Source organism: Lagopus leucura, unplaced genomic scaffold (genome assembly GCF_019238085.1).
Source record: "Lagopus leucura isolate 7727_CA_CO unplaced genomic scaffold, USGS_WTPT01 Super-Scaffold_100008, whole genome shotgun sequence".
NCBI classification, from domain to species: domain Eukaryota; kingdom Metazoa; phylum Chordata; class Aves; order Galliformes; family Phasianidae; genus Lagopus; species Lagopus leucura.
Genome location: NW_024962265.1, coordinates 13,836,420 through 13,849,339, shown reverse-complemented (window position 1 = coordinate 13,849,339; position 12,920 = coordinate 13,836,420). Strand labels below are relative to the sequence as shown.

The window sequence follows — 12,920 nt, the reverse complement described above, 5'->3', positions numbered from 1 at the left end:
CTTCATCCTCCTAGGTGAACTTTACTTACAGAATCAAGCTTGTCTATAATCTTGTCTTTCTTTTTAATTTCTAGCTACATTTTTTCAATTTTTCTATGTGTTTTTTTCAAAGTCAAGGATTCTGGAGCGACACATTAGGATACGTGATGCATCTTCTTGAAAGCAGATTGTTTCCTCTATACAATTTTCAGGAAATCACGAGTACATGTGTCAGGCAGGATGTTGTCAGATATTGCTGTGCATAATTGGGCTTTTCAAAATGTCAGTTAATATCTGCTCAAGTGGGTCAGCTAAGCAGGAGTGACACTACAGCTCTAAAAACACAGAAACACCAGGTCTTTCTGCCTTCTCTCAGTTTATGAGTTATTGCATGTTTAACTGCATAACATAAAAAATAAAGTCTGTATCTTTAGGTCACAATTTAATTTTGTTTGAAAATTACACATTTTAAACAGTATACTTACAGTCTTTTAATTGTGCTCATAGGGATTTCATGCAATCTTGTCAATTCTTGGTTTTTCACCTTGTTTTGCCAAGCTGCTGATAAATGAATCATTTGACACAGTAATCTTCTACCAAATGTCTATGTGCTTCACTAACCAGCGAGATCGACAGGTATGTGTCTTCTCTTTTGACTGCTCCACATCTTGAAAAATGTTGGTGCTTTTCTTGCCCTAACTTTGATTGTGTTCCCATTCAGTTTCAAAGCCTGTGTTGTAAATGCTTTGCCAAGATAGCTGAAAATGATGATTTAAAAAATATGATGCTTGAAAAAGCATGTGTTGAATACAACAGTATTATGGCTGAATGTTTACTTCTACTGGGAGCTGATATTAACAAGAAGACAAAGACAAGCTCTTTGATCTATCAGGTAATATGTGAAAATATATGTAGATTCGTTGTTTTAAAATTTCTGCTTTTGGGTTCCTTTTGGGTTCCTTTCTCTATATATACAGTGGCACTCTCTAAGGCAGTCTGACTGTGACCTAGGTGTTGACAGCTATTGCTATTCCTGGTGACCACACCTGGTTTGATACTCAAACACTTTTCACTTCTCTAAGGCTCATGTTTACTGTCACCTTGAACATGTCCACACTGCTGACTCAGTTCTGGTGCAAGTTCACTTTAAAGTCATGCTTTCTGCTTCTTTACCCCGCTCACATGCAAACCGAGGTTCACGCAAGTACTGACTTAGCTTTGGAGTATTTTTGAGGAAGAAGACTTCAGCTGAGACAAGTTCAAGCTTTTCAAACTCCCAGGTGTTTTTTTCTGAACTGATTATGCATCAATGGTATCAAGCCCATTAGAGCCCAGTTCATGACCTTATCTTCCAAATTCAGCTCATTCTAAGCACTCTGAAGCCAAAATGCAGACAGCCCAGCAGCCCACGCTATGCATAAATAGGTTTCAGTGTGCCACAGTAAAGTTCCACTCCACTAGATCTGCAGTGAAGATTTTTTCTAAAATGCCTGATGGTGATTTCTTACTTTGTGTTGTACTTACAGATCATTACAGTCATCAGTTCTTTTGCTGATTTAAAGGCTTTCTATCAACATAGCTACAGTAATGTAGTATCTTAGAATGACTGCACATACACTAGCTGCAAAGTGCTTTATCCAGGGTTCACATACAGAAACTGAACTAGCTGAAACACACTGGTGTCTTAACTATTGGCCTTAGCATTGGCTGTTCCCATCTGCATGTAAGTATTCCCTGCTAATTGTGACTGTCTTTAAAAAAAAATTTGGAGAAACTGTATGTGTTGCTTTAGTGTCAAACCAAGTACTGCCTGAAGTAAATCAGGAAGTGTTCCTTTGAAGCCTTCTGCCAGCAGAGCTGTCTGGGTTGTCATCTAGCACAGACGGATTTTCAGCAGACCATCCATCCATGGAGTCTGAAGCAGGCAAATTAGTGTTGGTCAGCCATAATGGAAAATACTGAAGTAACTGGCATTAATTCTAAAAATATTTGTAACATTCATAATCAACACTGCTCCGTGTAGCAGTGCAGGCTGAGTGACTGAAAGGAGCTGAGCTGAAGCCAGTAGGCTTGAGTCCCTAGCTCTAGGCAAGTCTAGCATTGTTGCCCTTTCATCTGATATCCTGCTGACACTAAGAGTGTTTTGTTTTTTTTTCATTAAGCTACATTCAATAACAAAGCAATGTAAATCATTATTAATTTTTGCCTGAAAATTCTGTGAGCTTATGGCAGAAATTGCAATGAGAGCTCAGGCATTTGCTGTATTTCGGTTAAGACTTCATGAAAATGGGAGTTGGTGCTTAAGTGCAATTCACTAAGCCCTGAGGTGCAGGGAATTGTGTAATTGAAAAGGGAGCCCAGTCCTAAAAACAGAATGAATCTAAATTTGAGAATGTCTCTTACTGCAAACTCAGTTGTTGTCTGAGTCCCTCACATAAACTTGTTAATTGTTTTCTTGCTTTAGGTTTGTGAAAAGGGAAATAATCCTAAACTGGTGGAATTGCTATTAGCCAACGGTGTTCGAGAGCAGGATGTTCGGAGTGCTTTAACCATCAGTATAAAGAGAGGAGATAGCCAAATCATCAGCTTGCTCTTAAAGAAGCTTAGTCTTGATGTCACCAACAGCAGTATATGTCTTGGAGGATTTGGTATTGGGAGACTTGAGCCTTCCTGGCTCATTCCTTTGTTCCCAGATAAGCTTACTCCACCAAGAAAACAAAGTGAGTGTACACAGAATGTACTACAGTATATGTGTTAATATCTCTTGGTAATATTAATTACTTTAGATCGAGACCTTTGGTTGAGACTCTATAGTGCTTAGCTGGTTGCAGAAAGTCTGCAAAACCATGAAAATAAATCAAGTATTTCTGTTATTTTTTGAGCTATATGCATTTTTCAGAGAAAGTGTTACCTTCTTGGTTTCTGATGCATACAGATGCAGGCTCTGCACTGGCAAGAATGGTGCTTAAATACCAGATGAAGAATGTTTCTGAGGATAGATCAGTAACTTGTTCTGATTTGAACTTCTCTGAAGATGGAGTGGATAAAAACTACGATTGGAATTTCATTTCTGACCCATTAGTGGACACTGTTTTTCCTTCAAGTGATGATATTGATAGTGAAGGTAATTGTGTTTGTTTTTGAATTGTCCAAGTCTAATATACTGAAGTGAGGCCGTAAGTATGAATCCCTTCAAATTAGTTAGGCAACTGTAAGACTACCAGCTGAGGAAAATATAATTTAAAAAAATTATTTGTCAGTTGTTTGTTTGTATTTGGTATAAAACACAAAACACTTCTCATGGAATATATATATATATATGTATATATATATATATATATACACACACACACATACACATACTTCCATCTAAAATTTTGCTTGTGGTATCTCTGGAAAATAGTTTATGGTCAATAAGTATATGCTTTGCCTGCAAAAGTAGTGTTTTAAAGTATTTTGTTCAATTATCCATTCAAAATCAGTTCTTTCTGAACTGCAATACATTCAGTTGCTTTCTTGTAGAAAGGATGGGATTCATCCAGCCATTTTTAGCTAATGCCTGCTTCTGAGGTCAGCTTACATCAGCTGTTTTGATGTCTGTTTCTGAGCAATTCTTATATGCTTCCTCTATAGACAACAGCAGAGGCAACAAGTGCTTCAGGAGCACATTTTGTCTCACCATGAAGTCAGGTAACTGATTCAGAAATGCTCTGTTCCCTGGCTTATCTATAAATGAAAAGAGCACAGCTAAGTTCAGTATAAAGAATTATATTGTTAACAATTAAATGAGGTGGAATAAGTCCTATCCCAGAGGTATCCAGCTGATCAGAAAGTGTAAATGACAGACCTATGATGAGTCCAACGTTGTTCTTGATATCCATGTCATGAACATGATGTGCCTTTGACTTAGAAAAGACAGCATTTCTATCCGTATTACTTAATAACAACAGTAAGGAGCCTTATAAAAGTTTTTTACTGATTCAGAAGACACTGTCATGTTTTAGAAGTGTTAAAGTCATCGCAGATGAAGAATTTGAATTTTGTGATCAGAGAATCCTAAGGATTTTTTTTATTCTCTTCTGTTCTTTTCCTTGACATCATTCAGCACCATTTTTCATTTCTGTAGGACTGTGTATCACAGACAGATGTTACTGATAGCGTGTGGCATTATTTCCACACAGAAAGTTTTGAAGTCTTACGTAAACTATGATAAACAAAGAATACAGGTTTTGCCAACAAGAGGGCTTTTAGGAGTTAAAAAACTACCCTTGAGAGGAGGAACACAGATGACCCCAAATCATTACCAAAAGATGCCAAAGAGTTATTTGGTGTTTCATTCTCAGTAAATATGGAAGCGCAAAAGCGTCAATTTAAATACAGACCTTTTCCATATTAAAAAGATATTGACACTGCAGTAGCACCAAGGTGTGTTACAAAGTGTATAAAAATGTAAACTTGCTGGAAATTTTAAGTGATAAATCACCAGTGTAAAAAGCTGCAGTTTGTATTCTGAGTATGTCAGGTAGGCACGGCCCCTGTGCTCTAAAACATGTTAATATTCTAGGCTGGTTGCACACACAGTTAACCAGTGAGTTCCTGCTGTTATTGATCTTTTGAAATATGTCTCTCCTTTGTCAGCATGTATCTTACAGTTGAATTCTGAGCCTCAGATTTGAGTACATCTTATTTACCTATCTTCCTGCGTTATTTCTTTGTCCTAGGAAGTGAAGGTTCACTTTTTAGAAAAAAGAAGTCCAATTCCATTGCAGTTGCTGATTTACATTGTAGAGAACTTGCTTTTCAAAGAGGTTCTCCTACTTTACCACGACATTCCTACTCTGTGGTAAGCCACGTTTGTATTCATTCCAGGTTCCTTCTGAAAAAGCATCTATGTTGCCCAGCGTAAAACTGTTAATAATCAAGTGTAAGGAAAGGTTCTGTTCTTCACCCTATTGCCCCACCCCAGTGAAAATCATGTTAGGTTGTTAAAAATGCACTGTATTCTTTGCACTCTAACATCTACTGTTGTTTCATAGTGCATGAATCAGTAAGTTTTATAAATCTGTGACTTGTTATTTTTAGTGTTAAAAAGCTCAGTCTCTATGTTTTCCACCTGAAAGTTCTGATTAAAAGAAACATTAAAAGAAATTTCCTGAATTCAAATTATTTTATGTATCTGCATACTTCTATACCTATTGTTTGTTTTCATTCTGTTTTGGAATTTTCCAGGGACCTGGCTCAGATTATGAGCCATTAGTGAAACAAAGAAGAAAATTATTGCTTTCAGATGAACCTCCCAGTAAGTAAACTATACAGTTGAGCACATGTAGGGCTGTTTAATCTTTAATGCTTTCACAAGCATAGTTAGATTATATATTTGTTTACGAAAAGGAGGGTACGTATTTAATGCTATCATGGAGTACAAATAGTGCCTACGTAGTGCAAAATCTTTTCCTGGACTTCTCAAATAATGAAGTAGAATTGTACAGACAGTGTAATTTTGTGAGTGCCCTTAGTTTTCAAAAACTGTCCCTGTTGTGCAGTGCCTAAGCCTTTGTCTCTTCCCTGCTGTCTCTTAAATTTCTGTCTCCTCAAAAATCTTTATGGATTTGAGCTTGACTAATATACAAACATTCTCTGTCTTCTGTGTATTTAGATCCTAGTCTGATTCATCTGAATTTTAGTTTTGTATTAAGTGAAATCACGCTATTTTTCCCATGTCTTTGTCTTTATAGAAGGAATCTCAAAAAGCTCACTGCATTTAAGACCTTCGGACAGTCTTTCCTCATTGATCTCAGAGAAAGAATGTATTAAATCACTAGATCTTTCATCAAATGAGCTGGAGAACATTGATGCCATCAGCCAGAACAGCAGCTTAACGAGTCACTTGGAACATCTTGATAAACTGGAGCTCCACCAAAATGCTCTTACAAACATTCCGGAACAACTGTGTGAGGTAGTGCTGCATAATTTTATGTAATACAAATTAAGATTAGTTACAGTAAATAGTTTGTCTTTAACTACCTACTCAAAACAATACCACTCTTGAGTATGGGTGTATATTTTTTTTCGCATGCTTCATACATTTCTTGCTTTCATTCAGGATTTAAGTGCAGCTGGAAATGGAAGCATTTTCATGGAGCTGTTTTAAAGTGTTTACATCAGAGAACAGCTTTAGGATGTTACACTGAGTAACATAAATGAAACTGAGACCTGCAGGCAGTTGATGATTGTTAAATTTTATGAAACTGAGCTAAATGATTTTAAATAATGCTTATATTTTGTTCCTTAATATAAATACTACTGGTTACATTAGTATTATTGATATTTTCTGCTGTTTTTCCTAGTCAGACAAATGTCAAGTAATAAACTATGTAAAGCGTAAATCAGTTTAAAACCTATAAATTCGTGTTTTCATTTCATTTTTTTTAACATCTCTTTTTTACTTTCAGAACTTGAAATGCTTGACTTATTTGGATTTGCACAGCAACCGATTTACTTTTTTTCCTACTTACTTGCTGAAAATGAACTGTATTGCATATCTTGATATCTCTCGAAATGACATTGGACCTTCCTTTGCTTTGGATCCACATTTCAGATGTCCAACCCTAAAGCAACTGAATCTTTCATACAATCAGCTGATGGGCATTCCTGAGTTTCTTGCAAATGTTGCTGAAAACCTTGAACAGCTATTGCTGGAAGGGTGAGAGTAGCATTCATAAATGGACTATAGCATAACAGACAGCAGAGATAATGTTTTTGTTATCCAGAATGGTCTCTGCTGTAGTATGGAAAGGATCATTTAATCAGCAGTGAAACAATGATGTTACTTTCTGAGTGTATAAATCCTTTCAGTTCTGCGTTGTATGATAAAGTACATTAGAACATCTGTGAGTCTTGGTTGAATCTAATAACTTTACATTTTTGTACTAAAAATGTTGTAGTTCAGCATTTTTCTACTGCCACTCTGCTCATCCCCAAGATTGTCCATGTCATCTACATTTAGCTAGATTTGCTTTATGCAGAATACAGCGTCCACTGTATTTCGTATTAACCAAAGGCTTTTGGAAGTCTGATTCGTGTTATGAATATGTTTTAAATGACAGAAGCAAAGAAAATATGTTGTGGGTTTTTTTATTACCAGCAGTTTTTATCATATTTGTTAGTGAGTGAATTAATTCATACCTCTTGGGAATTCATACAACTGATGAAGTTGTTAGTTCTGTACAATGTAGAGGTTGTCTCAAATGCAACTATAATTTCACTGTAAGGATGTCATATGTCTTGCACAGAAATTCATGGAGTAAAAATAGCAAGATACTTAACTAAACCAAGTGGTATTTAATATGTGAATCAAATTCACAAAAGTACTGTTTGAAATTTAAAATCCAGTTGCATTTCTTCATAAGCATTATTATTATCTGTATTAGCAGCATTGCTTGCAGCACATTGCTGCATGATTCTTTCATCAATGTATTTTCAGTATCTTTGTCTCTGGTGTTTTGCTTCTAACATCATATGCCAATCCTAAATTGTGTCCCCTATTTGGAATATATATATTTTTTTAGATTGACAGTCATTCTGTGGTTATAATCCTGAAAATGTACTTCTTTAGTAAACAGAACTGCACACAAATGCAATAGTTCTCTTTGTGTGGGATTGAACTACAGTACATAATCAGGAAATGACACCTTATAGTACACTCAGACATATGTTCTCCACAGTAATTAAACAATCTTAATATCAATCTTGTTTTTCTGTGCTACCACAAGCACCAGTGTTTTCACTGACTAGTCAGTCTTTATTTAGGTAAATGTGTTTTTTGGTTTACCTGTGTAAGAATGTCGCATTAATATACTTTCACTTTTTTTAGCTAATAGTTTCTGAATAAAACATGCACTTTTCTTCTTATACCAGAAACAAAATTTCATGCCTATCTTCACCCATGTCCTTGAAAGAGCTGAAAATTTTAAATATCAGTAAGAACAATATTTCATCCCTTGCTGAGAATGTGTTAAAGGGCTGTGCAAAGCTGGAGCTGTTCAATGCCAGGATGAATGCTCTTGGTAAGTATCTATGACCCACCTTCTGGAAACCATTCACTTAATTCCTACTCACCAGAATTTGGAGTCTTGGGAGAAGAGTGAAGGAGAACAGCATGTATGCAAAATGTACACTTGAAGGAGAATAGCACATATGCTTGTCCTTGTCTATACTGCTTCAGCTTTTGTTCGCTGCTGGAAGCAATATGCTTGAAGCTTGATGGATGGAACTGATCTTGTTCTTATATTTGTAGTGTAAGCTGTAAAAACGGTTGAGTGTAGCTGAGATGTTGCATACTGCTGGGGAAGGTTCCAAGCAGAGGAAATTGCTCAAGGTTAGCTTGAAAATCTATTACTAATACAGGTCTAATAATGTACTGAGATATACATCAAGTATAACTACACTATATTCAGCATAGCTTTCTGAATAATGTAGGATGATTGATTCACTTGCCTAAACATAGGTGTCATTTGACATGCACTGAAGTATGGCACTTGGTCTACAGCTTCTGATTCAGAAAAAGCAGGTCTTCCATAGCAGGTGTGTTGTGTCATCAAGGCATGTGCAGATAGCTCAGGTACCACAGAGAAGCTCGCCTTCATTAGACTCTTCTGTTTAAGCAACTTAATTCAGTCTCAAATGTATTTCATGGCTTAGAATACTTTCTGCAAAGGTTTCAAAGTTATTTTGTGAATTATAGGAATGTGTAAATAAAGATCATTTTAGTATTTAAGGCCAATATGAGATGGAATATAAAAGGATGTAATGTGATAAAAGCAAATATATAAACTCCATTATATGTTTTTCTGATTTTTGGGAAATTCAGTAAATGAGCTTTAAAATACATTTCAGTTTCTGTCTTAGGCAGTTTATATAAGGACTTATGTACAGAATATGATTGCCTGACCTTTTAATCTGTCTGTGATTTTAGAAAACTACAGTATGAAAAATACTTTAAATAGTTCTGAAAAATAATGGTATTAACTTCTTTTTCTGTTCTAGAGATAATACCTGACTTGTCATCTAGCATAACAACCTTAAAATTATCCCAAAATTGCTTTATTAATGTTCCAGAAACAATTCTTCTTCTACCACAGTAAGTTGTTCTTTTACTTATTGAGGTTAATATCCAGTTCTTGGTGAAGAAAATTCAGCATATTTCCCTGATTTTTAGAAAATTCTCTGTCCAAGTAGTTTAATTGCTGAGTAGTATCTTTTAACTGAAGCCAAATGAATCCAATTTCTTCATTATTTTGGGAAGTATAATTCCTCAGATTCAAATAGTTATGTTTAGACTCAAATAGTTATGTTTAGACTCAAATAGATTCAAATAGTTATGTTTATGTTTTATATGTTACTTGATTGTTGAAGCAGACCATTGTTCTAAGAAAACCAGAATTGATTTAATTAAGAAATTAATTAAAAAATACTGGCAATTTTTCCCTTTCAAGAAGTTCTGCAGCTTCAGATTTTTGCACGTGTCCACTGAAATTATTTTTTTCACTTCCCAAATATCACAAGATATTTTTTCTCAAAGAATGACACTTCCTCTGTATGGAACTGTGATAATGATGCATGTGACATTTGTTTTGCTGTACCTTCAGAACATTACTCATGTGAAAATCAGGACTTAAGCTTTTTCTATGGTCACCAGAACGAGATGGTGGGAGTAGCACTGGAGGAGATGTCAAGTCAGGTGCCTGGTAGATTGTGTGGATGTGAGTGCTGGTGGGGGAGCAGTCAGTAATCACAGGAAGAGGAAAGAGCCCTGCTGTTATCTCAATGTGTACTTCCTTACATTGACTGTAATTTGCTATCTGAAATATGTACAAAATATAAGTGAATATTTTTTTCATGACATCAGTAGCAAACACAATGAGAACATATTACACTGTATTTTTAACATGTATTTTCTTGTTATTTTTTTCCAAGGTAGTGAAGACCTGCTTATAATATCATCTTAATTACTTCTGCTCACAGTAGTAATTCCCATCTTCCCATCTACATTCCTGACAGAAAACTGTCTGTTCTGATATCTAATCCATTCGTTTATTGAAAACCAGTACAGTTCCAATTGATCTCAGTTGGATTTATTTTGTTCACTAACTTTTCTCTTCTGTATTTTCATGTTTTCAGTTTGCGATCAGTAGATTTAAGCCAAAACAAGATCATAAGCCTGCCTGGGCCGGTGCACTGGAAATCACTGAACTTAAGGGAGCTGTTATTTAATCATAATCAAATAGGAGTCTTGGACTTGAGTGAAAAGGCATGTGCATGGTCTAGGCTAGAAAAGCTACACCTGTCCAACAACAAGTTAAAGGAGGTAAAGCGTAAAATTCTACCTAGAGAAAATCAACTCACTTTTCAGTTTCGATTGTCAATGTTCATACAGTTTTCCTGTCACCACCTCACATCACTGAATGTTCTAGTAGTGAAATGGTGTGTTACTGGGAATAATTTTTCCTGTGCAGGAAAGTCCCTATATTCTATTAAGCTTTCTTTCTGGAATGTGTGATATAATCAGTTTTCATAATGGATTAATTATGAAGTTCTTTGTATATTAGTGAGGAGCATTTGGTCTGTTTATTTTAAAAATAAAACCACAAGAACTAAACTACAGCTGTAAAAATACCCAGTTTTGTTAAATGTTTATAGTAGTCATGCTCATACAAAAATATATTGTTTTTTAACATTTAGGTGTCTATTAAATGTTCTTTTATTTAGATACCTCCTCAGATTGGCTTCCTAGAAAACTTGACTTCTCTGGATGTAAGTCATAATCCCGATTTGAGATTCTTTCCGGATGAAATGGGAAGGCTGTCCAAAATCTGGGATCTTCCTTTGGAAGGACTCCATCTTAATTTGGACTTCAAACATGTGGGATGCAAAGCCAGAGATATCATCAGGTTTGTTTCCCTATAGCTCTCTAATATTCTTGTTTTGTTTTCTTGGGGTATGTGGTGAGCAGTAAGAGAGCAACATATTCATTTGAAGAGAAGTGCTGGTTCATCATATGATTTCCAGTACAGCTGCTACTCTGCACGCACACACACACACACACACAAAACTGATTATAGTCATTTTGAAAACATGGCTTCATTGCTTTTTTAATTTCATAATTCTATAAACCAAGTAATAGATGGTGTTTACAGGTTATTTCTTGCATTCCTTGGTTTCCCAAGTGCATTGCATAGAGTACATTTTTAGTTAATAACAAAAGCAAAAAAGACTTCACTTAATGAATTAAGCTTTAACTTTGAAATTAGAATAAAGATTAGAATCCAGTAGCACCAAATCGATGCTGAAAATTTGAAGGAAATTGTACGTTTTTTGATTTTTGCTTGGTCTCAAGGTCTGTTGTTTTTCTTTATTACACATTTCTGTGAGTTCTGCCAACTTCTTTCATGCTAGATTTCTTCAACAACGACTGAAGAAGGCTGTACCTTATAACAGAATGAAGCTAATGATTGTTGGAAACACTGGTAGTGGAAAAACTACACTGTTACAACAGCTAATGAAATGCAAACGAACTGAGCTGGGCTGTCCAAAAGCTACAGTAGGCATTGATGTAAAAGACTGGATCATTCAAGGGAAAGGCAAAATGAAAAAAGAGCTTATATTAAATGTCTGGGATTTTGGAGGTATGTTGAGAGCTTATTATCCTTTATTATTGACTTCTTTAACACATGAATGCATTGCTTATTCTTAAAGTGAAATTTCAAATTGTAGACAGTAAAATTATGCAAATTTGCATCAAGAATCAGGTGACCACATATTCATTAGGGAATTCTGCTGATTCCCTAATAGGGGTTTTGGTAAACCTTTCTAAGTCTGGGGGATTCTAGAAGCACTTCTAAGATGTAGGGGTGTTTCAACCTTTAGAAAAGTTTTTCTTAAACATTGGTCTGTGAGCAGCTTAATACAGCCTATATCACAATGTATATGCATGCATGTTAAATGGCTAGCTTCAGTTGTGACACCTTGTGATTTCAGTTGCTGAGCCTGTGAATAAGACTCTTATTTTGAAGTTGGTTAAATAACAAGTAAAAGAAAGGAAAGGGAAAAAGAAGGGAAGGAGCAAGGAAGAAAGCAGTTTATATTTTGGTGATTAGAAATTTAGTACTGGGTTTTTGAAAGAAGCATGGAATGCAGCAAGAATGTCTATCCAGCTGTTGAACCTTATGCTTCTTGATTGAAAACCAGCTTACATATTTCAACACTGCATTTCAGCCAACGAGATACCACAGAATACCTACCTAAAATTCGTAGTTATTGCAGGTTTCCTATCAGTTTTGATTATTTTATGCAAGCATTTATTTCATTTATGAAGTCGTGATCTGAGAGCAAGTGTTATACTACTTTTTATGATCTGCAGATGCTCAGTGAATGAGGTTCTAAACAGTGGGATTTTTTTATCATTAGGACAAGAGGAGTTCTACAGTACCCACCCTCACTTCATGACCCAAAGAGCTTTGTATCTTGCTGTTTATGATCTCAGCAAAGGACAAGCAGAGGTGGATGCTATGAAGCCATGGCTTTTTAACATCAAGGTATTAAGCCATATATATGTACAGAATGGAGTGCCACATTCTAGGGAGCTGCTAATGAGTGCAGATTAACCACAAATACATTTGGAGAGGAGAATAGCAAAGAAGCTCTTCAGTAAATAAAACTAGTAAGATGAAGCAAGTGCTGAAATGTATTATGAATTGGATGTGAAAGACTGACACCATTTTGTACTTGAGATGGCAGAGTGATGTGCAGAACAGTTTGTGTGTTCTGGCAGTATTTTGGATTGAGTGATAAATATAAAAAAGGGATTGTATTAAAAGGATAACGAGTTCAGCATGCTTTTTCTTCTACACTGTTGTAACTTCTGGGAAAAATGGAATTTCATT

General features: G+C 35.5%; 1 protein-coding gene across 2 annotated transcripts in view; it reads left to right on the top strand.

Moving 5' to 3' along the window:
- Positions 1-12,920, top strand: part of LRRK2 (leucine rich repeat kinase 2) — a 63,732-nt gene that overhangs the window by 26,685 nt on the left and 24,127 nt on the right. For both annotated transcript variants that reach the window (XM_042872429.1, XM_042872430.1), the window contains 14 exons: positions 487-615; positions 701-871; positions 2,444-2,699; positions 2,915-3,103; positions 4,701-4,822; positions 5,209-5,278; positions 5,715-5,935; positions 6,432-6,682; positions 7,897-8,045; positions 9,025-9,118; positions 10,159-10,345; positions 10,747-10,928; positions 11,434-11,663; positions 12,445-12,572. In XM_042872429.1, the coding sequence (XP_042728363.1) occupies positions 487-615; positions 701-871; positions 2,444-2,699; positions 2,915-3,103; positions 4,701-4,822; positions 5,209-5,278; positions 5,715-5,935; positions 6,432-6,682; positions 7,897-8,045; positions 9,025-9,118; positions 10,159-10,345; positions 10,747-10,928; positions 11,434-11,663; positions 12,445-12,572 (2,379 nt within the window). The remainder of the gene's footprint in view (positions 1-486; positions 616-700; positions 872-2,443; positions 2,700-2,914; positions 3,104-4,700; positions 4,823-5,208; positions 5,279-5,714; positions 5,936-6,431; positions 6,683-7,896; positions 8,046-9,024; positions 9,119-10,158; positions 10,346-10,746; positions 10,929-11,433; positions 11,664-12,444; positions 12,573-12,920) is intronic.